The sequence below is a fragment of the Moschus berezovskii genome, chromosome 9 (assembly GCF_049115385.1).
Source record: "Moschus berezovskii isolate FMDL1 chromosome 9, NW_MosBer_1.0, whole genome shotgun sequence".
NCBI classification, from domain to species: Eukaryota; Metazoa; Chordata; class Mammalia; order Artiodactyla; family Moschidae; genus Moschus; species Moschus berezovskii.
The window spans coordinates 68,453,596-68,480,907 of record NC_142468.1 but is presented as its reverse complement, the minus strand read 5'-3'; the positions used below and the strand labels follow the sequence as shown (position 1 = coordinate 68,480,907).

The 27,312-nt window shown below is 38.3% G+C and overlaps 1 protein-coding gene across 1 annotated transcript in view; it reads left to right on the top strand.

The window, feature by feature from the left end:
- The window catches only part of RAD51 (RAD51 recombinase), a 35,001-nt gene extending 7,776 nt beyond the window's left edge, over window positions 1-27,225 (top strand). The window contains exons 4-10 of the mRNA XM_055436213.2: window positions 8,699-8,816; window positions 10,009-10,100; window positions 16,630-16,724; window positions 24,434-24,547; window positions 24,895-25,024; window positions 25,239-25,360; window positions 25,818-27,225. Of these exons, the coding sequence (XP_055292188.1) occupies window positions 8,699-8,816; window positions 10,009-10,100; window positions 16,630-16,724; window positions 24,434-24,547; window positions 24,895-25,024; window positions 25,239-25,360; window positions 25,818-25,941 (795 nt within the window). The 3' untranslated portion in view covers window positions 25,942-27,225. The remainder of the gene's footprint in view (window positions 1-8,698; window positions 8,817-10,008; window positions 10,101-16,629; window positions 16,725-24,433; window positions 24,548-24,894; window positions 25,025-25,238; window positions 25,361-25,817) is intronic.
- Window positions 27,226-27,312: the final 87 nt, after the last annotated feature.

Sequence of the window (27,312 nt, the reverse complement as noted above, 5' to 3'; positions counted from 1 at the left end):
AGAACATTCATTGGCATATGAAAATGTTCCTGATATAAGAAAGCAGGTTAAAAAATGTGTTTGTGTGTTTATGTCTTTATCTTTTTAAATGTGTGTATTTATATACATACAGCATATACACTGGGGGTAACTACAGTAAAATATTAACACTTGTTTTTGGATGGTGAGAATGTGAACAGTTTTTGCCTCAATTTTCTGAACTTTCTGCAGTTTCTATAATAGACTTGTATTACTTTATTTTTAAAAAATATTTATTTAATTTGTGTGCGTTGGGTCTTAGTTGCAGCATGTGTGATCTAGTTAGGGATCACAACCAGGCGCCTTGCATTGGGAGGGTGGACTCTTAGCCACTGGACCACTAGGAAAGTCCCCTAAACATGTATTACTTTAAATAGAAAAGTTGTTTTTATTGCTTGAATATTACAGTCATGTTAGGATGCTAGCGTGTACAGTCTATTAATTAACTAGCCATAAGCAAGATTCTTAAATAATAAGAAAGTGTGATTACAAATCATTAATGCTTAGTTATTTTTAACTTTAGTAAATGATGTAAAAGTGATTTTACAGGCTTAACCAAAATAAGGTAGTGATAATCCTTTATATTATATTGCAATTTAACTTTTTTAATTGAAATTTTATATTAGACTATAGTTGGTTTACCTTGTTGTGTTTCAGGTATATAACTAAGTGATTCATATGTAAGTACGTATACAGTATCCATTCTTTTTCAGATTCTTTTCCAGTACAGGTTATTATAGAATATTGAGCAGAGTTCCCTTATAGCACTTTAACTTTGAAATCCCATCCCTTTTGTATACACAGTATTCTCACTTGCCCTTTGTACCGACACTGGGAGAGAGAGGTAGGACCAGTGTTATCTCTGCCTTACAGATAAGGAAACTTAGGCACAGTGGTTCAGTTATTTATCCAACGTTATGCAGTTGATTGCAGAACTAAGACTAGAATCCAGTTATTTTCATCCTGATATACTGTGATACTTTCTTATTTCCCTCCAATGTCTTGCAGCTACTATTCATTTTTATTGCTTCATATATTCCTTTAACACTCATAGTACCCTGTGATTACATTTTATTTTATGTATTTTATCCTTTGGAATTTACAGGCTATACCTTGGAGATAATTGCAGGTTAGGTTCCAGACCACCACAACAGAGCAAATATCACAGTAAAGCAAGTCACACAAATTTTTTGGTTTCCCATTGTCTATAAAAATTATGTTTACACTATTTTGTAGTCTGTTAACTATACAATAGTATTAGATCTACAAAAACAATGTGTATACCTTAATTTAAAAATACTTCATTATTAAAAAGTGCTAAGCATCATCTGAGCCTTCGGCAATTTATATTCTTTTTGTTGGTTAGAGTCTTTCCTTGACATTTATGACTGCTGACTGATCAGGGTGGTGGTTGCTGAAGGTTGGGGTGGCTGCAGCAATTTCTTAAAATGAGACCACAGTGAAGTTTGCCACATAGATTGAATCTTCCTTTCTTTCATGAATGATTTCTCTGTAATGTGCAATGCTATTTGATAGCATTGTAAAATTTTTATTTGTTTAATGCTTTGGCTGCACTGGGCATTTGTTGCTGCATGAGGGCTATTGTAGTTGCAGTGCATGGACTTTTCATTGGCTTCTCTTGTTGCAGAACATGGGCCCTAAGTGCGTGGGCTTAGTTGCCCCATGGCATGTAGAATGGTCCCAGACCAGGGATTAAACCCGTGTCCTCTGCATTGGCAGATGGATTCTTAACCACTGGACCACCAGGGAAGTCCTATTTTTTTTGGGGGGGGAGGGGGGGAGTCCTATTTTATAGCATTTTATCCCCAGCAGAAATTTGTCTAGATTGGCATCAGCCTTCTCAAGCACTGCCACTGCTTTATCAACCAAGTTTATATCATATTCTAAATCTTGTGTTGTCATGTCACCAATCTTCACAGTATCTTTGCCAGTAGATTCCATTTCAAGAAACCACCCTTTGCTTATCCATAAGAAGAAGCTCCTTATCCATGAAAGTTTCATCATGATACTGCAGTGTTTCAGCCACAACTTCAGGCTCCACTTTTAGTTCTTTTGCTATTTCCACCACACCTGTTTTTACTTCCTCTGCTGAAGTCTTTGGAGAAGGCAATGGCACCCCACTCCAGTACTCTTGCCTGGAAAATCCCATGGATGGAGGAGCCTGGTGGGCCGCAGTCCATAGGGTCGGTAAGAGTCGGACATGATTGAGCAACTTCACTTTCACTTTTCACTTTCGAGAGTTGGAGAAGGAAATGGCAACCCACTCTAGTGTTCTTGCCTGGAGAATCCCAGGGACGGGGGAGCCTGGTGGACTGCCGTCTATGGGGTCACACAGGGTTGGACACGACTGAAGCACCTTAGCAGCAGCAGCAGCTGAAGTCTTGAACCTGTCAGAGTCATCCATGAGAGTGAAAATCAACTTCTTTCAGGCTACTGTTAAATGACAGTTTGACCTTTTCCCATGAACCACTAATTTACTTTTATTTTTTCTCTAGTACTTTCTTTTTTTAACAAATGTACTTAATGGCATCTAGGATGGTGAGTCCTTTCCAAAAGATTTTCAACTCATTTTGCCCAGATGCATCAGAGGAATCACTGTCTATGACAACTGTGGTCTTACAAGATGCGTTTCTTAAATAATAACATTTGAAAGGCAGAATTACTCCTTGATTCACAGGGTGCAGAATGGATATTGTGTTAGCAGGCATGAAAACAACATTAAATCTCGTGTGCATAGCCAAAGCTCTTGAGTAACCAGGTATGTTGTCAGTGAGCAATAATAGTTTGAAAGGATCTTTCCTAAGCAATTGGTCTCAACAGTGGGTTTCAGATATTCAGTAAACTATGTTTTAAACAGGTGTGCCATCCTCCAGACTTGTTGCATTTATAGAGCACAAGCAGAATAGATGTAGCATAATTCTTAAGGGCTCTAGGACTTTTAGGATGGTAAGTGAACACTGGCTTCAACTTAAAGTCACCAGTGGCATTAGCTGCTAAAAAGAGAGCCAGCTGATTCTTTGAAAATTGTTGAAGCCAGGCATTGACTTCTCTTCTGTACCTATGAAAGTCCTCGATGGCATCTTCTTCCAGTATAACGTTATTTTGTCTACACTGAAAATCTGTTTAGTGTAGCCACCTTCATTCTTTATCTTAGCTAGATCTTCTGGATAATTTGATGCAGCTGCTACATTAGCCCTTGCTGCTTCACCTTGCTCTTAAATGTTATGGAGATGGCTTTTTTCCTTAAACCTCATGAACCAACCTCTGCTAGCTCCAGACTTTTCTTCTGCAGCTTTCTCATCTCCCTTAGCCTTCCCTGAATTAAGAGAGTAGGACTTTGCTCTGGACTAGGCTTTGGCCAAAGGGAATATTATGGCTACTTTGATCTTCTACCCAAACCACTAAAATTTTCTTCATATTAGCAATAAGGCTATTTCTTACTATTCATGTATTCACTGGGGTAGTGCTTTTAATTTCCTTCAAGAAGTTCCTTTGCTTTCACAACTTGGTTAACGGTTTGGCACAAGAGGCCTAGCTTTCAGCCTATTTCAGCTTTTGACATGCCTTCCTCACTAAACCAAGTCATTTCTAGTTTTTTTCTTTAAAGTGACAGATGTACAGGTTCACTCCTTTCTCTTGAACACCTGAAGGCCATTGTGCTGTGCTGTGCTTAGTTGCTGAGTCTTGTTCAACTCTTGCAACCCCTTAGACTGTACCCTGCCAGACTCCTCTGTTCATGGGGATTCTCCAGGCAAGAATATAGGAGTGGATTGCCATGCTCTCCTCCAGGGGATCTTCCCAACCCAGGGGTCGAACCCAGGTCTCCTGCATTGCAGGTGGATTCTTTACCATCTGCGCCACCAGAGAAGCCCATTGTAGGGTTATTAATTAACCTGATTTCAATATGGTTATGTCTTAAGGAACAGGGAGACCTGAGAGGGGAAGAGAGATGGGGATATGGTCAGTAGGTAGAGCAGTCAAAACACACACGTTTATCAGTTAAGTTCACTGTCTTCTATAGGTGTAGTTTGTGGCACCCCAAGACAATTATAGTAACATCAAAGATTGCTGACCACAGATCACCATTATGTAGTTACAGAGTTTGATTAGCTTTGCTGTAATGTAAAGCAAGTGTTTAATTTATAAAATTATATTTTATAGTTTCATGTTGATGGCTGTTATAGTTTCACAGAAACTTTCTCTGAAAAAAATCAACTTCAAAAGCTAAAGAATCTTCAAAAAATGCTTCCTGCAGCTTCAGTGCATGTAGTTCTACCGCATAACCTAGTCTGATGGACAATATCTGAGATTTATTTTAATATCTCATATATTATATATACAACCCAGTAAATTCTGTTTTATCAGGTATTATACTAAGAGCTTTGAATTTTTAAGTGCTAGGAGAAGGCAATGGCACCCCACTCCAGTACTCTTGCCTGGAAAATCCCATGAATGGAGGAGCCTCGTAGGCTGCAGTCCATGGGGTTGCTAAGAGTCGGACATGACTGAGTGACTTCACTTTCACTTTTCACTTTCACGCATTGGAGAGGGAAATGGCAACCCACTCCAGTGTTCTTGCCTGGAGAATACCAGGGACAAGGGAGCCTGGTGGGCTGCCGTTTATAGGGTCACAAAGAGTCGGACACGACTGAAGCGACTTAGCAGCAGCAGCAGCAACAAGGCTGTTATTTTATAGTATTAATTCATTCAGGATGCAAATATCATAAGTAATTCTTAATTTAAATCCTTAGAGTAAAGATGTTGCCATCTATGGAAGTATGAAGTTGTCATTTATTGGGTTGCTCAAATAAATAAATCTTATTGAAGTGGTGACTTAATTGAATAAGTAAGAATTCTGAATACCTGATCTGATGCTGAGAGGGATTGGGGGCAGGAGGAGAAGGGGACGACAGAGAATGAGATGGCTGGATGGCATCACCGACTCGATGGACGTGAGTTTGAGTGAACTCCGGGAGTTGGTGATGGACAGGGAGGCCTGGCGTGCTGTGATTCATGGGGTCGCAAAGAGTCGGACACGACTGAGCGACTGAACTGAATACCTCTTTGAAAGATTGTGATACTGTTAAGCCAGTACGTGTCCCTAAAGTCTGTTTGTTGTTTCTTTCTGGGTATCAGTTTTTGTGACTCACTGAATACTGACCTTTGCTTATGCCTTGTCAGACATTAAAAAAAAACTCTTTGTCAGACATTGAAAATTCCTACGGATATAAGACAGATGAAAGCAAGCTTATTATATAAACAAAAGAAGTAAAGTTCTGCCAGACTATGCAGTTGGCATGGTTTTTACTTCCAATTTCATATTGGTTATAATATGTTCCTTTAAAGCTCAACATTCAGAAAACTAAGATCATGGCATCCATTCCCATCACTTCATGGCAAATAGATGGGGAAACAGTGGAAACAGTGGCTGACTTTATTTTTCTGGGCTCCAAAATCACTGCAGGTGGTGATTGCAGCCATGAAATTAAAAGATGCTTACTCCTTGGAAGGAAAGTTATGACCAACCTAGGCAGCATATTAAAAAGCAGAGACATTACTTTGCCAACCAAGGTCCGTCTAGTCAAGGCTATGGTTTTTCCAGTGGTCATGTATGGATGTGAGAGTTGGACTGTGAAGAAAGCTGATCGCTGAAGAATTGATGCTTTTGAACTGTGGTTTTGGAGAGGACTCTTGCGAGTCCCTTGGACTGCAAGAAGATCCAACCAGTCCATCCTAAAGGAGATCAGCCCTGGGTGTTCGTTGGAAGGACTGATGTTGAAGCTGAAACTCCAATACTTTGGCCACCTGATAGGAAGAGTTGACTCACTGGAAAAGAGTCTGATGCTGGGAAAGATTGAGGGCAGGAGGAGAAGGGGACAACAGAGGATGAGATGGTTGGATGGCATCACTGACTCAATGGACATGGCTTTGGGTGGCCTCCAGGAGTTGGATGGACAGGGAGGCCTGGCATGTTGCGATTCATGGAGTCGCAAAGAGTCAGACACGACTGAACGACTGAACTGAACTGAAGAGCTCATAGACTAGAAAGTGTAGGGGTTAAATGACAAGAAGTGATAACATCTCCTTTTATGAGTTTAATATTTTCCTTCCACATTTTTAAGTAAAGTTTTGAACTTACTGTAAAGTTGAAAGAATTTTGCAGTGAACACTCATTTACCCACCACCTGGACACTACTATTAACATTTTAGTATACTTGCTTTATCATCTATCTGTTTATTTCTCTAGCCATCAGTACATCTTGGCTCTTTTTGTGCTTTTTAAGGAAAGTTGCAGTACATTTCCCTCTAAATATTTTAGCATTTATTAAACTACAGTTCTATATTGGCTTACAGTTTCTTCTACCCTTTCTTTAGTATTCTTATTTTATAATTTTCATTGATCTTCATTTATCCTAAAGATTGGTAGAAGTTATGGGGAAAATGAAGGAAAGAAATTCTTAAAAAAATAATATAAGCTTTCCCAGAGCTAAAGGCAAACAGAAGTCTTAAGGCCCCACAAAATGTCAAAGACCCACACCTGGACTCCAGAGTGTGAAATTTTCAGTATACCAGTTATAAAGAGAAGACTGAAAGATTTCAGAGAAAAAAAAGTAAGTGACCTCTAAAGGAACAAAAATTAGAAAGATAGCACGTTTCTTATTAGAAATCCAGGTGGTAGAAGCTAGTAGAGCAATCCCTTCAAAATTCTGAGGATAAATGGTTTTAAACCTATAATTCTGTTGGTAACAATATTACTCACTCAGTGTTAGGGCAGAATACAGCATTTTCAGAAATACAAGAATTCAGAACATTTTGCTCTTATCTATTCTTTCTTAGGAAGTTATCAATACTTGAAGATATGCTTTACTAAAATCAGGGTAGAAAACATAGGATCTAGGTTGGAGTGGCTCTATGTCAGGTAGCCAGTGAAAGAGCAGACAGCCCCATTTGGAGAAAGAAGGAAAGGATGTCTTTAGGGGAAAGACGTCAGTAGAATACATAGTAAGACTGAGAGTGGAGATTTTGTGAAGTGATAAAGTCAGAGAATACTAGAGAAAGAGATGGCTCAGATATAAAAGCAAGGGAAAATGGAGCATGATTTTGAAACTAGTGGCATTTAAAAAAATTTATTTGAACTTGACAGATAACTTTGAGAGACATCATTTGTTAACATTGGAACCTTAGTGAAAGAATTGTATTTCTAGCACACGATTTGGTTCTGCAATAACTATAATACAAACGTTATAATCAATTTTTAAGTGAAGTATTAAACATATAGAGAAGTTTAGAGAATAAAGCAAGTCCACTATTCACCTTTTCAGTAGTTTTTTCCCTTTGTGGAAAGTTTTTAAATTACAAGTTTAATCTCTCCTTGCTGTAGATTTATCCAGATTTTCTCTTCCCTCCCTCTCTCTTTTTCTCTCTTCTCCCACTTTCTCTTTCTCTTCCTGTTTCTCTTTCTTTTAATTTCCTTCCTTCCTTCCTCTCTCCCTCTGTTCTTTCTCTCTTTCATTAGATTCAGTTTATTTTACTGAATTTAGATTCAAGTTTGGCTCATTAGTTGGGGCCTGGACTTGGATTCTTTTTCTACTTCAGTGAGTTTTGATAGTTTATGTCTGTCTAGGGATTTCTGTGTTTCTTGTAAATTATTTAATCTATTGGCATAGATTTATTTTTGTCAGGGTTGTAGTAATGTCCCCTCTGTCATTTCTGATTTTAGTGATTTGATTCTTTTTAAATCAATTTTGTTGATTTTTTTCAAAGAAGCAACTTCTTGTTTTAATATGTTTCTCTATTGTATTTCTATTCTCTATTTCACTAGTTTCCACTCAAGTTTTATATTCTTCCTTCTGCTTGCTTTATGTTTAGTTTGCTCTTTTTTCAGTAACTTAAGGTGGGAAGATTAGGCTATTGATTCAAGATCTTTCTAATATAGGTGTTTACAGCTATAAATCTCCCTTTAAGTACTGCTTTTGCTACATCCCATAAGTTTTGGTGTGTTTTGTGTTAATTTCATTTATTTCAGTGAATCTTCTAAATTCCATCATGATTTCTTCTTTGGGTCATTGCTTATTTAGGAATATAATGTTTAATCTCTATGTATCTGAAAGCTTTTATTTTTAAATTTTGGAATCAACCTATAGACTGATCATTAATGGCTTATCAGTGACTACAAAGTCGGATTAAATGTTCTAAACCTGACAGGGTAAAAGAAAATGTACAGTTGACAGAGATGGAAAAGTAGATGAGGGAGCAAAGATCAAAGGACAAATGTCCTCATTTAACAAAGTAGAAAGTTAAGAGATACATTCTGTGGTTGAACAGGAAACAAAGGTTTAAATACATTGAACTTTGTACCATATTGTCAGGCAGACTATGTGTGTGTTGGTCTGTCAGTTTGTTGTTTTTAACTACATGGGTGTATTATTTGAATTGACAGTTAAACAATTGCCAGTCTTCTTCGAGTCTCTAAATTAGTTTATCCTTTATTTGCCAGAGAGAAAATAATCCTAGAACTAGAACTTACGAGTGTTTTGATAACTTTTTAAAGAGAAATCGTTCTGGAAATTTTGTTAGATGTTATCTCTTCCCACTACTTGCCTGATTCTTATTTTACTGAGTGTATTTTATCAGTTTGACATTTCTTATTTTTCCCCAGACTGAGGCAGCTAAATTAGTTCCAATGGGTTTCACCACTGCAACTGAGTTCCACCAAAGGCGATCTGAGATCATACAGATTACTACTGGCTCCAAAGAACTTGACAAACTGCTTCAAGGTATCGTAATATTTTATCCTATGTCATGAACTACGGTTAGCAAAGCATCCAGGTTATAGAACATAACTAAAATATTTGGTTCATGTTTATGTGTTAGATAGAATTAAGAAATGAAGGAAAGTATTCAGTAAGACTGAAGGGTGAGGCTTGACTTTAAAAATACTAAAATTATCTGCCAATTCAATAATTTAATCTCCAGTTAATAATTGCATTCTTGAGAGTCATCTCCCTCTGCCTAAAGAAATAATATAACCTTTTACTCTACCACAAGGTAGAAAACCTGCTGGCTGGTTAAAATACTACATTGTAGTATCAGTACATTGTGGTGCACACTAATTTTCAGGACTCGATGAAAAGCTGTAAAGTTTTTGAACTTTTGAAAGCATAGCTGTCCTAAATTTTAGTGTTAGATTTGGTTCTTATTGCTTCCCCAGATATTTGATCATTTAAGTTTCTTTTTTTTTCAGGCACAAAATAGCGTGAATTCAGGAATCACGCTCAGATTTGAGCGTTTGCTTTCCCTCCTGTTCCCCCTCTTAGCATTTACTGGCCATATTACATGGTGCAGATTACTTATTATATTCTATGCCTCAATGTTCTTATCTTATTGAAGAAGGTAAGGTCTTATCTTTGACCTCATATTGAGGTCAAAAAAAGCTTCCTACCTTATAAGTTATTGGAATTAAATGAATCGATAGCACAATGTCAGATACACAGAAGATATTTGTAAATGTTAGATATTATCTATAATTTATTTTTTAAATGACTGCTTATTGACTTGTGATGGTATTATTCTGTATATTGGTTGTGGTTCTACTTACATGAAGCTACAAATGTGATAAATTGCATAGAACTACACACACGCACACAAATGAGTGCATGTATAGCTGGAGAAATCGGAACAAGTTCTGTGGATTGCATGGGTGTCAATTTTCTGATATTTATACTATATTATAATTATATAAAACATTAACATTAGGGGAGGCTGGATGAAGAATGAATGGAACCTCTATATTTCTTCGCAGTTGTCTATGAGTCTAGAATTATTTTCAAATGAAGTATTTTTAAAATTACTGCTTATTGAAGACTGGGTCTCTAAATTATGTAAACATATTTCTGATGAGCTACTGGGACGTTTCTATGGTTATGTTTCTAACATTTGTATTGTGCTAAGAGATGTTTCTTTTTTTAGGAGGAATTGAGACTGGATCCATCACAGAGATGTTTGGAGAATTCCGAACTGGGAAGACCCAGATTTGTCATACATTGGCTGTAACATGCCAGGTGAGCTATTGGGGCTCTGCAAGAATGAGTTGATTCCTGCTGCTGGCAAGCATCTGTTAGCATGGACAAAAAAAGCACTTTCTTTGTCTTCAAAAATGCTGGGGGTACTTTCCTGGCAGGTCCAGTGGTTAAGACTCTGAACTTCCTCTGCAGGGGGCACAGTTTCGATTCCTGGTTGGGTATTGAACCTGTGCATGCTGCATGACTCAGCCGAAAAAGAAAAAGAACGCTGTAACTAGTTAGAAGACAGATCGCTGCTGTAAGACTTCCAGACAGCTTGGACGCTTATCAGATTATTAATTCCACATATTTTCTTGCTGTCCACTAGGCCTCTCCTGGCTTTTTCTGCCCTCTTCACTAGTTTAGATTTATGATTCTTCATTAAAGTCATTCCTTTACAGATACCCTGAGATTTACATTCCCTATCTGAAGAGATGCCATTCTTAGATGAACCCTATCTATGTTTTCAGTACCTGATTTCCCCAATAGCTGATCATACTAGAGAAAAATCTGAGCACAAAGCTGATTGACCTCACTTTAAATTTAAGATGACAGACTTTAACATTCAATGCTGCTTGGCAGATCTACTGAACATTTTTCATTTAGGCAATGTTTTCCCCCACTCAGTAAGAATCTCGTAATTTGTCCTTTTTCCTCAAACTTTCTTGCTTCTCTGCAGCCTCACTCTTAGCCAAATTAATCTAAACTGTTCTTCACATCAAAACTATAAACTCACATAGCTTTTATAAAAATTTTATGAAGTATAGTTGATTTACGATGTTATGTTAATTTCTGCTATCTAGTGAAATGATTCAGTTATACTAATATATACATTCTTTTTCATATTCTTTTCCATTGTGGTTTGTCACAGGATTTTATTTATTTATCTGGCTGCATTACGTCTTAGTTGCAGCATGCGGGATCTTGTTTGTTACATCAGGTAGGATCTTTCATTGTGGCGCACAGACTCTCTAGTTCTGGCACGCAGGCTAGGTAGTTGCATTGCGCAGGTTCCAGAGCATGCGGGCTCTAGTTGTGGCTCATAGGCTTAATTGCCTCACAGCATGTGGGATCTTAGTTCTCCAGTGAAGGATCGAACCCATGCCCTTTGCATTGCATGGTGGTTCTTAGCCACTGGATCCCCAGGGAAGTCTCTTGTAACAGAACATTGAATGTAGTTCCTTGTACTGTATAGTAGGACCTTGTTTGTCCATTCTGTATAATACTTTGCAACTGCTAATCCCAAAGTCCCAATCTTTCCATCCCCAGCATCCCCCTCCCGTGTTCTCTGTGTCTGTTTTGTAGATAAGTCCATTTGTGTCATTTTAGATTCTACTTGTAAGTGATATCATATGGTATTTGTCTTTCTCTTTCAGACTTAGTTCATTTAGTATGATAATCTCTAGGTCCATCTATGTTGCTGCAAATGGCAGTATTTCATTCATTTTTATGGCTGAGTAGTATTCCATTGTATATACGTATACTAATCCATGAAGTAGTATTCCATTGTATATATACACAGCTTTTTTATCCATTCATCTGTCAGTGGACATTTAGGTTATTTCCATGTCTTAGCTGTTATGATAGTGCTGCTGTGAACATAGGGTTGCATGTATCTTTTAGAACTAAAGTTTTGTGTGGGTATATGCCCAAGAGTAGGATTGCTGGAGCATATGATAACTCTATTTTTAGTGTTTTGAGGAACCTCCATACTGTTTTCCATAGTGGCTATACCAATTTACATTCCTACCAACAGTGTAGGAGGGTTCCCTTTTCTCCACACCTTCCCCAGCATTTGTTATTTGTAGGCTGTTTAATGAGGGCCATTCTGACTGGTGTGAGGTAAATCCATCTGTCTATAGCCACCTTTTCTTATCTTGGGTTTAAATAGAGAGTGTCTCTTTTCCTCTCAAAGGTCCTACCAATGTGATCTGGTTACCATGCCTTGCCACTTTTCCAAGGACTCTGCTCCTTCTATTTTCTGGTCTACCTCTCTATTAAGTTATTTTCATTGTTATACAAGCATGCCTAGTATCTCCTACATTAGGGAAAAAACTTCCCTAGACGCCTTCTGTTTCTTCTTTGTATGCTTTGCTAGGATGGATTTGGAAACAGACACAGTGAGTTAAACAATTCCTAAGATGAGAGTCCCTTATACTGCAAGGAGATCCAACCAGTCCATTCTAAAGGAGATCAATCCTGGATGTTCATTGGAGGGACTGATGCTAAAGCTGAAACTGCAATACTTTGGCCACCTCATGCGACGAGTTGACTCACTGGAAAAGACTCTGATGCTGGGAAAGGTTGGGGGCGGGAGGAGAAGGGGACGACAGAGAATGAGATGGCTGGATGGCATCCCCGACTCTGTGGACATGAATTTGAGTGTACTCCGGGAGTTGGTGATGGACAGGGAGGCCTGGCGTGCTGTGATTCATGGGGTCGCGGAGAGTCGGACACGACTGAGCGACTGAACTGAACTGACTGAACTGAAGATCATATCACATTTAAGTAGTAGCTACAGGAATCAAACCCAACTTCAGAGCCCATGCTCTTAAAACTCATTAAAGTAGTACCTGGCTTGTAGTTACTGACTTGTTCTCTACTGTACTGCTAGTGCCTGAGTCAGTGCTCAGTAAATACTGGGATGAATGGAGATGATTGAATTACATGTCCTAAGGCATGCTGATATATTATAAAATTAAAAATATAGGGGAAGTAGCATAAGTATGTAAGGAAGAAACAGGATTACATCACACTAGAGTAATCACTGAATACTTTATGGGAAAAAGAGGTGAGACCAGGATCCTGCAGAATGCTAAATTTGACCAGGTAGAGTGAAGTAAGCCAGAAAGAAAAACACCAATACAGTATACTAATGCATATATATGGAATTTGGAAAGATGCAAATGATAACCCTGTATACGAGACAGCAAAAGAGACACAGATGTATAGAACAGTCTTTGGGACTCTGTGGGAGAGGGTGAGGGTGGGATGATTTGGGAGAATGGCATTGAAACATGTATATTATCATATGTGAAACGAATCGCCAGTTCAGGGTTGATGCATGTTACAGGATGCTCAGGGCTGGTGTGCGGGGATGACCCAGAGGGAGGATAAAGGGAGGAGGGAGGTGGGAGGGAGGTTCAGGAGGGGGAACTCATGTACACCCGGGGCGGATTCATGTCAATGTATGGCAAAACCAACCAATATAATATTGTAAAATAATTAGCCTCCAATAAAAAATTTAAAAAAAAAAAAGCTAACCACACCACATCTCGAGGCCACCCTCTGTGGAGTGTGTTTCTCTCTAAATAAATCCACTTCTTTACCTAAATAAATAAATAAATAAATTTGACCAGGTAAATAAACTAAAAAGCATTTAACTATATGGAATGGTACGAACAGAGCAGAGACAGGGGAGCATAACATAATAAGACAAAATAACCCCATTTACCTAGCTCAGAAGTTGTATTTGGACAAGTTCTAAGAGACAAACCTTTGAAAAGGACACATCAAGACCATTTTACGAGGTCTTGACCAAAGTATAAGAAGTGTAGACTTGATTCTATAGAGAGTGGGGATCATTCAGCATTTTTCAACGGAAAAGAAGCATGAGCAAATTTTCAGAAATAGTCTGGTAGCAACTTGTTTGATGAACTGAAAGGAGAGGCAGGAGCTAAGGATAGCTGAGGTATAATTATTATAAGCACTAGCTGATCGGGACTAAACTAAAATAATGACACTGAAGGAATATAGACAGAAGATATAAAGTGTAGCACTTAATGATTGACAATAAAAAATACCCTTCAGCCCAACATATTACTTTGGCAAACTCTAAAAAAGTATTTGGGAGAGAGAGAGAGTTTTTATGGAAAGATGAGTTTCAAAATTAGGTATATGGTAGGTTTGAGATGATGAGATGACCAAGTGAAATTTTCTAGCAGTATTTAGAGATGTGGAACTAAGTTGTCTACAGAGAAGTAACACTGGATCTCTGAAAATAAAAGATCTGTGAGAGAGAGAGAAGAGTAAACTTTTCACTGTTTTCCACCTCCAAGCCCTGTTTGGAGAAGCACTTTTTCCCCTTTCAGGTGGGTCCCAATGTTTCCTCACCTCAAGGGCAGGCTGCTTACCCTCAAAGCCAGTGAGTGGCTGGCCCACAAAGTACACTAGAACCTGACCCATTCCCATGGGCCAACTCTTGTTTTAATCTTTTGAGGTTTTATTATAGTTTTAGGTATTTTGAACAAAATGGCATTACAGATCTTCCTTGATATGTCATGGGGTAACATCCTGATAAACCCATCAGAAGTTGAAAGTTTCACATGTCAGTTCAGTTGAGTCACTCAGTCATGTCCGACTCTTTGTGACCCAGGGACTGCAGCACGCCAGGTCTCCCTGTCCATCACCAACTCCCGGAAACTACTCAAACTCATGTTCATCGAGTCGGTGATGCCATCCAACCATCTCATCCTCTGATATCCCCTTCCCTGCCTCCAATCTTTCCCAGCATCAGAGTCTTTTCCAATGAGTCAGCTCTTCGCATCAGGTGGCCAAAGTATTGGAGTTTCAGCTTCAGCATCAGTCCTTTCAGTGAATATTCAGGGCCGATTTCCTTTAGGATGGACTGGTTGGATCTCCTTGCAGTCCAAGGGACTATCAAAAGTCTTCTCCAACACCACAGTTCAAAAGCATCAGTTCTTCAGCACTGAGCCTTCTTTATGGTCCCACTCTCACATCCATACATGACTAATGGAAAAACCGTAGCTTTGACTATATGAACCTCTGTCGGCAAAGTGATGTCTCTGCTTATGGTACTAAGCAATTATTACAAATAGCTACCTTGGTGGTCAGCCCAGCAACACGAGATGGCAGAGGAGACAATGACCAGGGGCATACAACACATAGTCCATCCCCCTGTGACCGGGCCAGCAGTCCACTTCTCTGCTATCAGTCTGCCTACCAATGCCCTGTCCAGACACTCATGGCCTCCCTTCTGCCCACGGAGGTCTATTTAGCTGGAAGAGAACTCCTGGTGCTAGTACTAAAGATGCAAGAGAGAAGGGAGAACCTCATTCATTTGAGTTCCTATGGACTTAACCCCCTGAATGTCAAGATTTTCTCCTCCCCAAAAACCAAGGCAGTTTCTGCTTTCTGAAGACATTTTTCTGTTGTATATATATCTTTTGCTATTTCCACGAATTCCTATGGTTTGAAAAATTCTATCTGCCAGCCTACCAAATGACAACATAATCATTTTCCCCTTTCCAAATTAAGGAAGCCTTCTGTAATTGAGTATATGCTAAAGTCAGTGCCCTAGAGGTAGAGGATAGCTTGAGTCTTCCAGATGCCTTCTATATGTCAGGCACTGTGCTAAACACTTAGCATGAATTATCTAATCTTCAAAACAGTGCCATGGGTAGGTTTTATTACATTTTACACAAAATGTAAAAACTGGGAATTAATATTCTCAGGGTCACATAGCAAGTGGCAGAATCACATATATTAAAAGTGTTTACATGAAAATGCACAGAAAATGATCTAGGAGATGACTCCTGGGAGATGGGAGTTTTTAAAGAAAAAATTTTTGTGGTTTTTTTTTTTTCCACTCTACTTATTTCTATATTGCTTGAATTTTTAATACAAGCATGTAGTACTTTTGTAATTTTGAAAAAAATCCTTTTTCTCAGAAATCGGAAAAGACAAAATTTTGGCACTACCAGGCACTTAATGTAAACCTTTGTAAGGGATTTTCCTCAGAATTTAAAGGTTCCAAAGTAGATTTCAAGGGTGGAAACTACCATTTAGCAACATTCACTTAAAATTTGTAGAACTCAATATCTGGTATGGGATAGGTAGCCTAAAACAGATTTCCCTGAACAGCTCATGAGACAGTTTTCCTGGCATTCCTCCACTTTCTTTCTTTTTTAAAAAAATTCTGATTATTTTTCCTTTTCTACATTTGTTTATTTTCAATATCTATGTGTACTATTGGAGCAAGCACCTATTAAATGTGCTAGGGATGCCCCTGGGGTATTTGCCAGTTTCCTTCAGCAACCCAAAGGAATGAACTCTGCTCAGTAAATATGAGCTCTGCTCATTTAAGTGTGGTCTGGATATGATAAAATGAATTGGGTATTGGATCAGAGTCTCTTGCTTATTAAAGCTAAGTAAATGATCTTCCAAATTGCCTTGAGAGACTTGATCAGTCTTTTGCTGGTATACAATGATAGAAATTTGTTTTTAATTGGAAGAGGTGTATGTGTTTAAAAAAAAGAATTTTATCACCTACTTTGGTATATATTTCCAAGCACTCTTCAACTCTGGCCAGTCTCTAGCCTCACAATGACCTCCATACCTACTACTAGATGTACTTCTCTCAGAAGTGAGTGTCTCCTCCCTAGATCTTATTGTCACTTTAAAGTATTTTTCCTTTTGCTTTACTGGGAGCGGAAGCAATTATAGGACCATCAGGAGGAAGTTGTTCAGTTATATTAGAAGTACAGTGTCATGTTCTTTTTCTCTCTAGCTTCCAATTGACCGAGGTGGAGGTGAAGGAAAGGCCATGTACATTGACACCGAAGGTACCTTTAGGCCAGAACGGCTGCTAGCAGTGGCTGAGAGGTAGGTTACTGGATCAGACAAGAGAAATATGGCTCCATCTGTCTCTGTAGTGATTGCCAGGGTTAGTCTGGCTGAAGGGTGTCTTTTCTGCTCTCTTATTGCTCCGTATCCCAAAGTTGTATGTGTGTTTTGAAAGAATAACCTTCCTTAGAGAAAAACATGCTTCTTTAGTCAAAAAACCTGTGAGTTGCCGTCAAAATGGATATAAAACATCATCAACTAAATACTGCCTTCCAGAGAACCAGTTTAGATTCAAAGACACAAATAGACTGAAACTAAAAAGATGGAAAAAGATATTGCATGCAAATACTAACCATAGACGGCTGGAGTAGCTACACTGATACTAAACAAAACAGACTTTAAGACCAAAAAAAGTACTAATTGAGGCAGAGAGGAACATCTTATAACTAAAAGGTCATTCATCCAGACAGTATAACAAATATATACACACTTAATACGACGAGTTGACTCACTGGAAGAGTCTGATGCTGGGAGGGATTGGGGATGGGAGGAGACGGGGACAACAGAGAATGAGATGGCTGGATGGCATCACCGACTCAATGGACATGAGTCTGAGTGAACTCCGGGAGTTGGTGATGGACAGGGAGGCCTGGTGTGCTGTGATTCATGAGGTCGCAAAGAGTCGGACACAACTGAGCGACTGAACTGAACTGAATAGAGCCCCCAAATATGTGCATAATTGTTGGGGACTAATGAGACGTTTACTCCTTGGAAGGAAAGTTATGACCAACCTAGATAGCATAATAAAAAGCAGAGACATTTACTTTGCCAACCAAGGTCCGTCTAGTCAAGGCTAAGGTTTTTCCAGTGGTCATGTATGGATGTGAGAGTTGGACTGTGAAGAAAGCTGATCGCCGAAGAATTGATGCTTTTGAACTGTGGTGCTGGAGAAGACTCTTGAGAGTCCCTGGGACTGCAAGGAGATCCAACCAGTCCATTCTAAAGGAGATCAGTCCTGGGTGTTCATTGGAAGGACTGATGCTGAAGCTGAAGCTCCAATACTTTGGCCACCTCATGCGAAGAGTTGACTCACTGGGAAAGACTCTGATGCTGGGAGGGATTGGGGGCAGGAGGAGAAGGGGACGACAGAGAATGAGATGGCTGGATGGCATCACCGACTCGATGGACATGAGTCTGAGTGAACTCCGGGAGTTGGTGATGGACAGGGAGGCCTGGCGTGCTGTGATTCATGGGGTCGCAGAGTCAGACATGACTAAGCAACTGAACTGAACTGAATACCTCACTCTCAATAATGGATACAGCATTTATCAGATGCCCTGATAAAGAGCATCTACAAAAACCTACAGCTGGCATCATTTTTAATGGTGAAAATCTGAATGTTTTCTCAATATTGGGAATAAGGCAAGGATCTCCACACTCACCACTTATATTTCACATTGTACTGAAGGTCCCAGCCAGTGCATTCAGGCAAGAAAATGAAATAAAAAGCATCCAGATTGGAATAGAAAATATAAACTATCTTCATTAATCAATGACATGATCCTATATGTAGAAAAACACTAAGAAGCTACATACGCAAAAAACTACTAGAACTAAACAAGTTCAAAGGATGCGATCTCAATGTGCAAAAATCCATTGTCTTTCTGTATACTAGCAATGAACAACTCAAAAATTAGGAAAATAATTCCATTCACAGTAGTATCAAAAAGAATGGAATAGTAATAAATTTAACAGAAGTCCAAGACTTGTACACTGATAGCTAACATTGCTGAAAGAAACTGAAGAAGATCTACACAGAGAAACATTTCACATTCATGGATTAGAAGATGTGATATTATTAAAATGGTAATTATCCCTCAAATTGATCTACAAATTCAGTACAATGCCTATTGAAATTCCACCAACCTTTTTTCCAGATACTGACAAGCTGATTATAAAATTAATATGGAAATATCAAGGACCCAGAATAGCCAAAACATTCTTGGAGGAGAAAAAAATAACAAAATTGGAGGTCTCAGTTTTCCCAGTTATAAAACTTACTATAAACAATAGTAATCAAGATAGTGTGGTGCTGCCTTAAGGATAGACATATGGATCAATGGAATAGAATCAAGAGTTGACAATAAAAACATTGGGACATTTAAAGATAAATTTGCCATATAACCCAGCAATTACACTCTGGTTATGTACCCAAGAGGTATGTAAACATATCCACACAGAGCCTTGTTTGTGGATGTTTATAAATATTATTAAATAGCCAAAACCTGGAAACAACCCAATTGTTCATCCACTGATGATGAATGAATAAATAAAATGTGGTATAATCCATACAATGGAATACTGCTGCTGCTGCTGCTGCTAAGTCACTTCAGTCGTGTCCGACTCTGTGTGACCCCACAGACGGAAGCCCACCAGCCTCCCCCGTCCCTGGGGTTCTCCAGACAAGAACACTGGAGTGGGTTGCCATTTCCTTCTCCAAGTGGAATACTATTAAACAGCTAAAAGGAATGAAGTAATGATACATGTTATAACATGGATAAACCCCAACAGCATGCTAAATGACAGAAGCTAGACAGAAAAGACCAAATATAATTCCATTTATATGAAATTTCCGGAAGGAAAATCTGTAGAGACAGTAGATTCATGGTTGCCTGGGGCAGGAAGTAGGAACAGAAAGTAACTGCAGATAGATTGGAGAAATCTTTCTGAGCAGTGGAAATGTTCTGAAATTGAATTATTAAAATCATTGGATTTTACACTTAAAACACATCAATTTTATGGTATATAAATTATACCTCAGAAAAGCTGGTAAAGAATTTGTACATTTTTTCGGGACCTCCCTAGTGGTCCAGGGACTAAGACTCTGCACTCCCAATGCAAGGGGGACTGGGTTCAATCCCTTGTCAGGGAACTGTTAATAGATCCCACATTCTGCAACTAAGACCTAATGCAGCCAAATAAGTAATAATTTATTTTAATTTAAAAAAAGAATTTGTAATTTTCTTACATCCCCTAATACAGCTTTCAAATAAACTCAAAATTGTTTTCCTTAATTTTCCCTTGTCCAGGGTCAAATATGATAATTTGATCCCTACCACACATTTTACTGAAACCTGGTGATTAAATGGAATTTAATTGCATGTTGAGATGTTAGATTCACATTGGAACCTGCCTTGCTAAGTTAAGGAGAAGTCTCTAGTTTTATAATTACAACAGAATTCTCTTTCCCATTTTACATTTGGAGGAATCCAAGTCATCAGATGTACACCCTTGAGGCATAAAATTAGGTTGGAACAATAATTGTAGCCCTTTGCTGCTGCTTACAAAATCCGTCAGGAGAAAAGAATTACTTTCTTGCAACCTGATTTTAGTTTACTAGAGATGAATATATAGAAATGTATATTCTTTCCCAAAGTTGATTTTGGTGTTCTACAGAAAACATGTTTAAGTATGTTGTTTTATTAGTTGAAGAGTTCTTTTGGATAAAGTCACTAAGATTTGTCCAGTAATATAAATGAGTGTTCAGATAGGATATATGAAATAGCAGAATGTTAGGGGGACTGGGACTTTGTTTTGACCATTCACTGTATCCCTAAGCCCTAGAACAAAGCATTCGATGTTTGTTGATGAACTAATATTTATTAGAGCCATGTTTATGGCTGTTTTGTCAACTAAAAGAAAAATGTTTAGAAATTTCTTTAATTCATTTTAGTCACTTCTATCAGGAAAATTTTTATAATTGAGTTTATATTTATGTATATTGCATTTAAATATATATTTCTGAGAAAGTTACAGGACAGGGCCTCCTAAGATAATTAATACCTAATTTCCTTCCACAAGAGAACAACCCTTATTGATAAATTTTTGCCATGCTCTGTTGAAGAATATTAACCCACATTCAGGTGACTAGCTCAGAGGTTTCTAAGACTCTAGTCCTCCCTATAACTGCATTAGCATCACCTGGGAAATTGAAATGCAGATCCTCTGATTCCACTACAGATCTACGGAAATAGAGATGATCAAAAGACTGAGGATAGGGTCCAGCAGTGGTGTGACAAGCTCCCCAGGTGATTGGGATGCTTGCTGAAGTTGGAGAACCATGGCCACAATTGTTTGCTAGTGTCCCTACGTTTTTGGAATGTATTTAAAATACTATGAAGGAATGACAGAACTCGCTTGCGGCAATACAGCTGAGTTTTTCAAACTTACATGTTAATCACCTGAGGTTTTTTGTTTTTATATGAAAATTCCAATTTTTTCTTCCAGCTTTACTGAGATATAATTGACATACAGCACTATACATAAGTTTTTATGTGTGTATAGAATACTTGATGTATAGTTGATATTTTTATATTTGGTTGCATCTGGTCTTTTTTGCTTTTTGATGGAATTCATTTTATTTACTATTTTTAAAACATTTCATTATGTGGCTGTGCCAGGTCTTAGTTGCAGCGTGTGGGATTTAGTCCCCTGACCAGGGATCAAACCCAAGCCCCACACATTGAGAGATCGGAATCTTAGCCGCTGGACCTCCAGAGGTCCCTGCGTCTGGTCTCAGTTGTGGCACAGGGGCTCAGTAGCCCTGAGGCATGTGGGATCTTAATTCTTCAACCAGGGACTGAACTCGTGTGCCCTGCATTGGAAGGTGGATTCTTAACCACTGGACCTCCAGGGAAGTCCCACATGTAGTTGATTTACAATATTAGTTCCAGGTGTATAACATACTGATTGAATATGTTTATAGATTATACTCCATTTAAAGTTCTTACAAAATATTGTCTATATTACCTGTGCTGTACAATATATCTTTGTGGCTTATTTGTTAATATATATAATAGTTTGTGCCTCTTAATCCTTTACCCCTATTTTGTCCCTCCCCCATTCTTCTCCCTGCTGGTAACTACTTGCTCCCTATATCTTTGAGTCTGTTTCTGTTTTATTTATTAATTAAATCCCACATATAAGTGATCACATACAGTATTTGTCTTTCTTTGTCTAACTTATTTCACTAAGCATGATGCCCTCCAGGTCTCCACGTTGTTACAAATGACAAGATTTCATTCTTTGTTATGGCTGAGTAATATTCTATAGAATATATATACCACATCTTTATCCATTCCTCTGTTGTTGGCGGGTTAGGTTGCTTCCTTATCTTGGCTGCTGTGAATAATGCTGTGAACATTTGGATGCATATATCTTTTTGACTTAGTCTTTTTTCTTTAGATGTATACCCAGCAGTGAAATTACTAGATCATATGATAATATAGTTTCCTGAAGAATACGCCACACTATTCTCCCTAGTGACTGTACCAATATATATTCCCACGAGCAGTGCACGAGGGTTCACTTTTCTCCACATCCTTGGCAGCATTTATTTTCTTTTGGAGAATAGCCATTCTGACAGGTGTCAGGTGATAAACTCATTGTGGTTTTGATTTGTATTTCCCTAGTGATTAGTGATACTGATCATCTTTTCATGTGCCAGGTATTTGTTAAATACAGAAATTACCATGACTATTCCGTGAACATTCTGATTCAAAGTCTGGTTTAGGCCTGGGAATTTAGTTTTTAACAGGTGTTCCAGATTATTCTTATCCTTATGGAGGTTCAGGAAAAACTAAGAGAAGTTGCTTATTTCCAGCCAGCTTTTTCCAAGTTGTAGGAATTGAAAATTCTCTACTACTTAAGCACAGAGATCCCTATAATCATCTTTATGAACTCTGCTGAAAGAAAGGCCAGGATGACTGTTTTTCTAGTAACATCTGCATTCTGACAGCAGAAGGTAGTCTCCATTCCTGATAGTAGATTATATCAATGTTTCTTGAGGCAAGACTAGAAGGTTTATGTAGTGTAGTACTTAGGCCTCTTCAGTCTTTTTTCTCTTATAGTTATGATTTAAATACAGAAAATTTTATCTTTTTATTCCCATTTGGTGAAGTAAAACTGTCTTCGCTTCATTTTCTTGTCTCCATGCCTAGACTCAACAAAATTTATCGTCATCAATCCACTTTAAAAAAGAAAAACAAAAAAAACAGCTAAACTTCCATTAGTATTGATAATGGCAAAGAATAACTGGTGAACTGTCCAGGAAAGTGCAAAGACTGGGTTTGCCAAATATGATGCATCCATTGTAAGATGTGTAAAATTCAGTTGAGTGGAGTGGGATCTCCCGATGTCGAGGCTCAGCTTATTGCAGGATTATTTCAAGTGCTAGAACACTCTTTTGTTTTTCTATTCTTTTGGGTAGGAAAACTACTAAAGCTGAGTCTCGGAAGAGTAGGTTTGACACAGTGTATGCTTTTGTAATGATCAGAATCTGTACATAGAATAGATTGCTTCTCTTAAAAGATAAACTCTTAAGCATAGAAACTTCTGGATATCAAGAAATTATAGCACATAGATTTTATTTCAACAGACTATCTTTTGAACTGTTACATAAGGGAGTCAGTATTATACTTTTGAACTATAATGATTTTAGGTAACATTAATATGAAAATATTACTTGAGTTAGTGATGACATATTCTCTTTTTGTTTGGATTATGGTTAAAAACTTCATATTCAGAAATATTTATTCAGAATTTACTAGGTATAAAAAAAATGTGCTAGTTGGAAAGGCATAGTCTTTTCCCTCAAGGAATTTGTAGTCTAGTAAAAGAATGGCAGGTAGCTCCTCACAAGTGCCATAAAAAGGCCTAAATCAAGTTTTCTCGAAGTGCAGAAGAGGGGGAATCACATCTATTCAAGAGATGCAGGGAAGCTTTTATAAAAGTACCGGCATTTAGCTGAGTCTTGACAGATGAATAAATCAAACCACTTTTGAAGAAATGGGATCCTATTAGGATACATTTAATGAGAAGTTGTCTAAACTGTCTTGAGTATTTATGTCTTCAGTTAAGTTCAGTCTTAGCAGTTACAAAAGTGAGAAAATATAAATTGTTCTAAGAAAGCTATGTTTTTTTAATGCAAAGGTGAAAAGTCATTACTGAAATATAAGATGAATTAAAGTGAAAGTAAGTCGCTCAGTCGTGTCCGACTCTTTGCAACCCAATGGACTGTAGCCTACCATGATCCTCCATCCATGCGATTTTCCAGGCAAGAGTACTAGAGTGGGTTGCCATTTCCTTCTCAACCCAGGGTTCTCAACCCAGAGGATCTTCCCAACCCAGGGATCGAACCTGGGTTGAATTAAGAAGATGAATTAAGGTGTTACTTATTTAACCATATTAGATCCGTGTCACAGATTCTATAACTGTAAGTTGTTACTAGCAAGAAAAAGGGGAGAATAGATGGAGTATACTTATTTCTCTTAAGTATAGGACTCTTACAGTTTTGAGTCCTTAGGTTTTTTGAGTTTAGGAGGATTTATTCTATACAATAGTTTATATGATTTTAATTGATCTTTGAGTGATTCATTGTTTTTGTTTCAGTCCTAAATCTGTCATGCTGCCCTTGTTTTTCCAGGAGAACATTGATTGTTTGCTTATATTTGGAAATTTCTCATTCTAGTTCAGGAGTCCTCAAAGAATAGATTTGATTTATTCTGAAGTCCTGCCAGGTAGATCTACTCTAATGCAGTTGCTGTTCTCTTTCTCTGTAGTTTCCCTGGGCTTCCTAATAGAAAGGGAATTATATTCTTTAGCCTTCTTACTATCACTTCTTATCTACCCATTCGGGTAATTTCATTGCCTTAGTTTTGTATGCAGCCTTAAAATGTTCTCTCTTCTAGATATGGCCTCTCTGGCAGTGATGTCCTGGATAATGTAGCGTATGCTCGAGGGTTCAACACAGACCACCAGACCCAGCTCCTTTATCAGGCATCAGCCATGATGGTAGAGTCCAGGTATGTGGATAGTAGAAGATACTGAACATGCTTTCCCAGAGCCCTCGGCTTGAATCTTGTACAGGCTGTGGCCAATTTGATAGTAGCTTGAATTAGAAATGGGGAGATTCAAGTTGTAGTTCCTGTTTTGACACCCTTGCTTTGTGATTTAGGTCAAGTCACAGTTAAAATATGAAACTGTAATTCACCTGAAGTTGTTGGAAATTTTGTTATAGGATAACTCAAGTGCATGTTGCATAAATAAATAAGTATAGCTATAAATATAAAATGTTAGGGTAGTGGGAAAGGGAGCAAAATCTGACACAGGCGTCTAGAAACAGGCTTCAGAGAATCTGTGTTCCCTGTAGGTATGCACTGCTAATTGTAGACAGTGCCACCGCCCTCTACAGAACGGACTATTCGGGTCGAGGTGAGCTTTCAGCCAGGCAGATGCACTTGGCCAGGTTTCTGCGGATGCTTTTGCGACTTGCTGATGAGGTAAGTTTTGGGGTAGGGACAGAGAATGCCTAATTTCAGGAGCTATGAATTCTAGTAGCCTTGCCAGGAGGCCAGGATACTGGGGTATGGTATCATCAAGATATCAGTTAGATATAGAGACTTCAGTCATTCATTGCTTTGTGGGGAATGGGGTGGCAGCAGTAAGGTTCTGGGAATGTCTGACCACAAATGACATTTACCCTTTCCCTGTCAGTTTGGTGTAGCAGTGGTAATCACCAACCAGGTGGTAGCCCAAGTGGATGGAGCAGCCATGTTTGCTGCAGATCCTAAAAAACCTATTGGAGGAAATATCATTGCTCATGCCTCAACAACAAGGTAAAGTGATGGGATGGGTCCTTCATTGTGGAATGTCATATTAACTGTGAGGCAGACATGAAAATAACATTTCCATTTAAACCTGTTAAAGCTGCTAGTCTGTAATTAGACACAGGAACCTTTGCTTAACCTAATTGTCACGCTCTGGTTAAAACAAATGTTTGCTTTTAGTTCTTAAAGGAATTAAAAGCTCAAGTGTGGAAGAATACATTTGAAGAATTGATAATGTCTCATTTTTTTAAAAAAGGTTTCAATATAGGAAATCCACTGGGGGCAGGGGGTGAGCAGAAATGGATTTTTCTGGATTGGAAGTGCCCTAAGGAATACAGAAAGATCCCCAAAAATCCTTCTAGGAAGCATATAAGTCTAAAAACCTTTTAGATCTACCATAAATAGATCAGAATGTAATGTTTTAATTATAACAATTTTGGTGCTTCGGTCTGTGTCTTTGCCTCAGACTTTACCTGAGAAAAGGAAGAGGGGAAACCAGAATCTGCAAAATCTATGACTCTCCTTGTCTTCCTGAAGCTGAAGCTATGTTTGCCATCAATGCAGATGGAGTGGGAGATGCCAAAGACTGAATTGTTGGGTTTTTTTTTCCTGTGATAAACCCTAAGTGCTGCAGACTAATGGAAAGATGGAAAGGACTGCTCCCTGGAGTTTTTCACAGGCTTCTTCCTGTTGTGACTGCCAGAAAAAGGCTTTCAGGAAAACAGCTATTATATCAGCTTTTCTTATGGTGTAAACACAAAACAGGTCAGTAGGTAGTCACACGCTGACCTGAAATGTTGATTCCTTCTAGAGTATATTAATCTCTATGTGAATTCTTTGGTTTTGGGGGTAGGTGTGAAGTACCTTTGACATCATAGTGCCTTGGGATTGACTCAGGACTAACTGCTATTGGCCACTCTTATGTCTCCAAGAGAACTAACTAAAGCTGGAGAGACCTGACTTCTCTGTCTTAATGTTGGGAAAAAATTCCTGAGCTACAGAACAAACGGAGTGGGTCGCCTCACAGGTTCTTTTCCCTCCATCAGTAAAAACTGTTAAATCAGAAGCAGGTTTTTAAGTTTGTGTGTCTGAATTAGCTTATGTAAGAATTTTGTGTTAATATTAAGAGCAATTCAAGATACTCATTTCAGAAGCTCTTTAAGTAGATTCAGTGTGGGGCTGCTAATAAAGTAGTTATTTGTAGGGAATGTGCTGTTTATAGGAGTTATCCTGGTACAAGCTGAATATTTCAACATAGGGCCTTCATAATACTATTTTGGCTCTGGAAGGAATGATCCGTTTCTATTACTTTAAAACTGTAAAGGGGAAGTCCCACCTTCAGGTGATTCCCTTTATTCTCCTTTAAACTCATAGAAAATATCACAAGATAGCTACTCCATAGCATTCCTGTGGCCTTTGTTTCTATTAAGGTTTGTATTGTATAAATCTGGTACTTGCCCAGATTACTCTGCTTTTTAAGGGTTTGAGATACTCCTTCCCCTTCACTTCTACTGTGTGAGTTTTAAGCAACTCTTCCACTTTCAGAGGGCCTCTTGGTTAGAATTGGGTGGAGAGGCAGTGCAAATCTCGGCTGTTGCCTGTGTTGAGCCTACTATATGTAAGAAGATAGGAGGACAAAATTTAATGCAACTTTGTTTTAAAAACACCTGTTCCCTGACTATAGACCAGAGTGCCTCCTAAGTCTTCCATTTTTTTTCATCACAAAACAAACCTGGAATGATGTAATAAGCCTACAGTGACAGACTCTGGAATGAAAGCTTAGTTCTTATATACAAGCATCTCAATCTTTTAGACCTATAAAGTATTTTAAGTGACCTTGACCTAAAAACTTGTCTCAATTTCTCTTTAACCAAAGAGCTTATTCTAAACTATTTGGTACTATTTTTCTACTTGTCTGCAATAGCCTCACAGTAGGAAACAATTATTTAAGTGCCAAGAAA